This window comes from Morone saxatilis, unplaced genomic scaffold (assembly GCF_004916995.1).
Source record: "Morone saxatilis isolate NCDOM2014 unplaced genomic scaffold, NCSU_SB_2.0 Contig5, whole genome shotgun sequence".
In the NCBI taxonomy this organism is placed as follows: domain Eukaryota; kingdom Metazoa; phylum Chordata; class Actinopteri; family Moronidae; genus Morone; species Morone saxatilis.
Genome location: NW_023340095.1, coordinates 3,807,984 through 3,808,651, shown reverse-complemented (window position 1 = coordinate 3,808,651; position 668 = coordinate 3,807,984). Strand labels below are relative to the sequence as shown.

At 45.5% G+C, this 668-nt stretch overlaps 1 protein-coding gene across 1 annotated transcript in view; it reads right to left on the bottom strand.

The window, feature by feature from the left end:
- Positions 1-668, bottom strand: part of ddx18 (DEAD (Asp-Glu-Ala-Asp) box polypeptide 18) — a 6,414-nt gene that overhangs the window by 631 nt on the left and 5,115 nt on the right. Inside the window, exon 13 of the mRNA XM_035676032.1 lies at positions 460-637. Coding sequence (XP_035531925.1) covers positions 460-637 — 178 coding nt within the window. The remainder of the gene's footprint in view (positions 1-459; positions 638-668) is intronic.

Sequence of the window (668 nt, the reverse complement as noted above, 5' to 3'; positions counted from 1 at the left end):
AAGAGTTAACAAGAGTTATAGTAGTTGGAGTTTCTTTGTGAAATGAGGGCCACTCTTTAGACCGTTTCTTCCTCTCTGCCTTGACTCCTTGTAACTTTCCAGACACGAGTTTGAGGACATTGTTTTGCAATGCGTAACGGGCAGAAAGACGTGCCAGATTGTGGAATAAATTCCAGTGGATCAGACAATTTGGACCCGGGTCTCGATTCCAATCCCTATGAGCAATGGGGGGGCCGTTAGCCAACGAGGGCTATGGGTGGGACTAAAGCTGTGAGCCAGAACCAAGGAGGAGTAAAAACAATGCTGCTGTAGACAAGATAGACGCATGTATTCTCAGTATGACCCGACATCGGCAAGTCAGTCTGAAAATCAGAAATACAAACCTTTTGTTTTTTAAATATATACAAAATGGATTAAAACACATCAAACTGAACAGTGTGAAATCGCAGCAAAGGATACTCAGATCAACATAGGGGGGGACTTTGAAGCCGAAGGACTGCGCCACCATGGGGAGGTTGAGGGTGTTGACGCTGTAGATCTGTTTGAGCGAGTGGGAGTCGTACGCTCTCACGTAGGACTTGTAGGCCTCTTGGGCTGACTTGTGGAGATAGTAGTTCTTCTCAATCAGCTTCTCCATCTAAAGAACCAGAGGCAGTTTGAAATTAGAC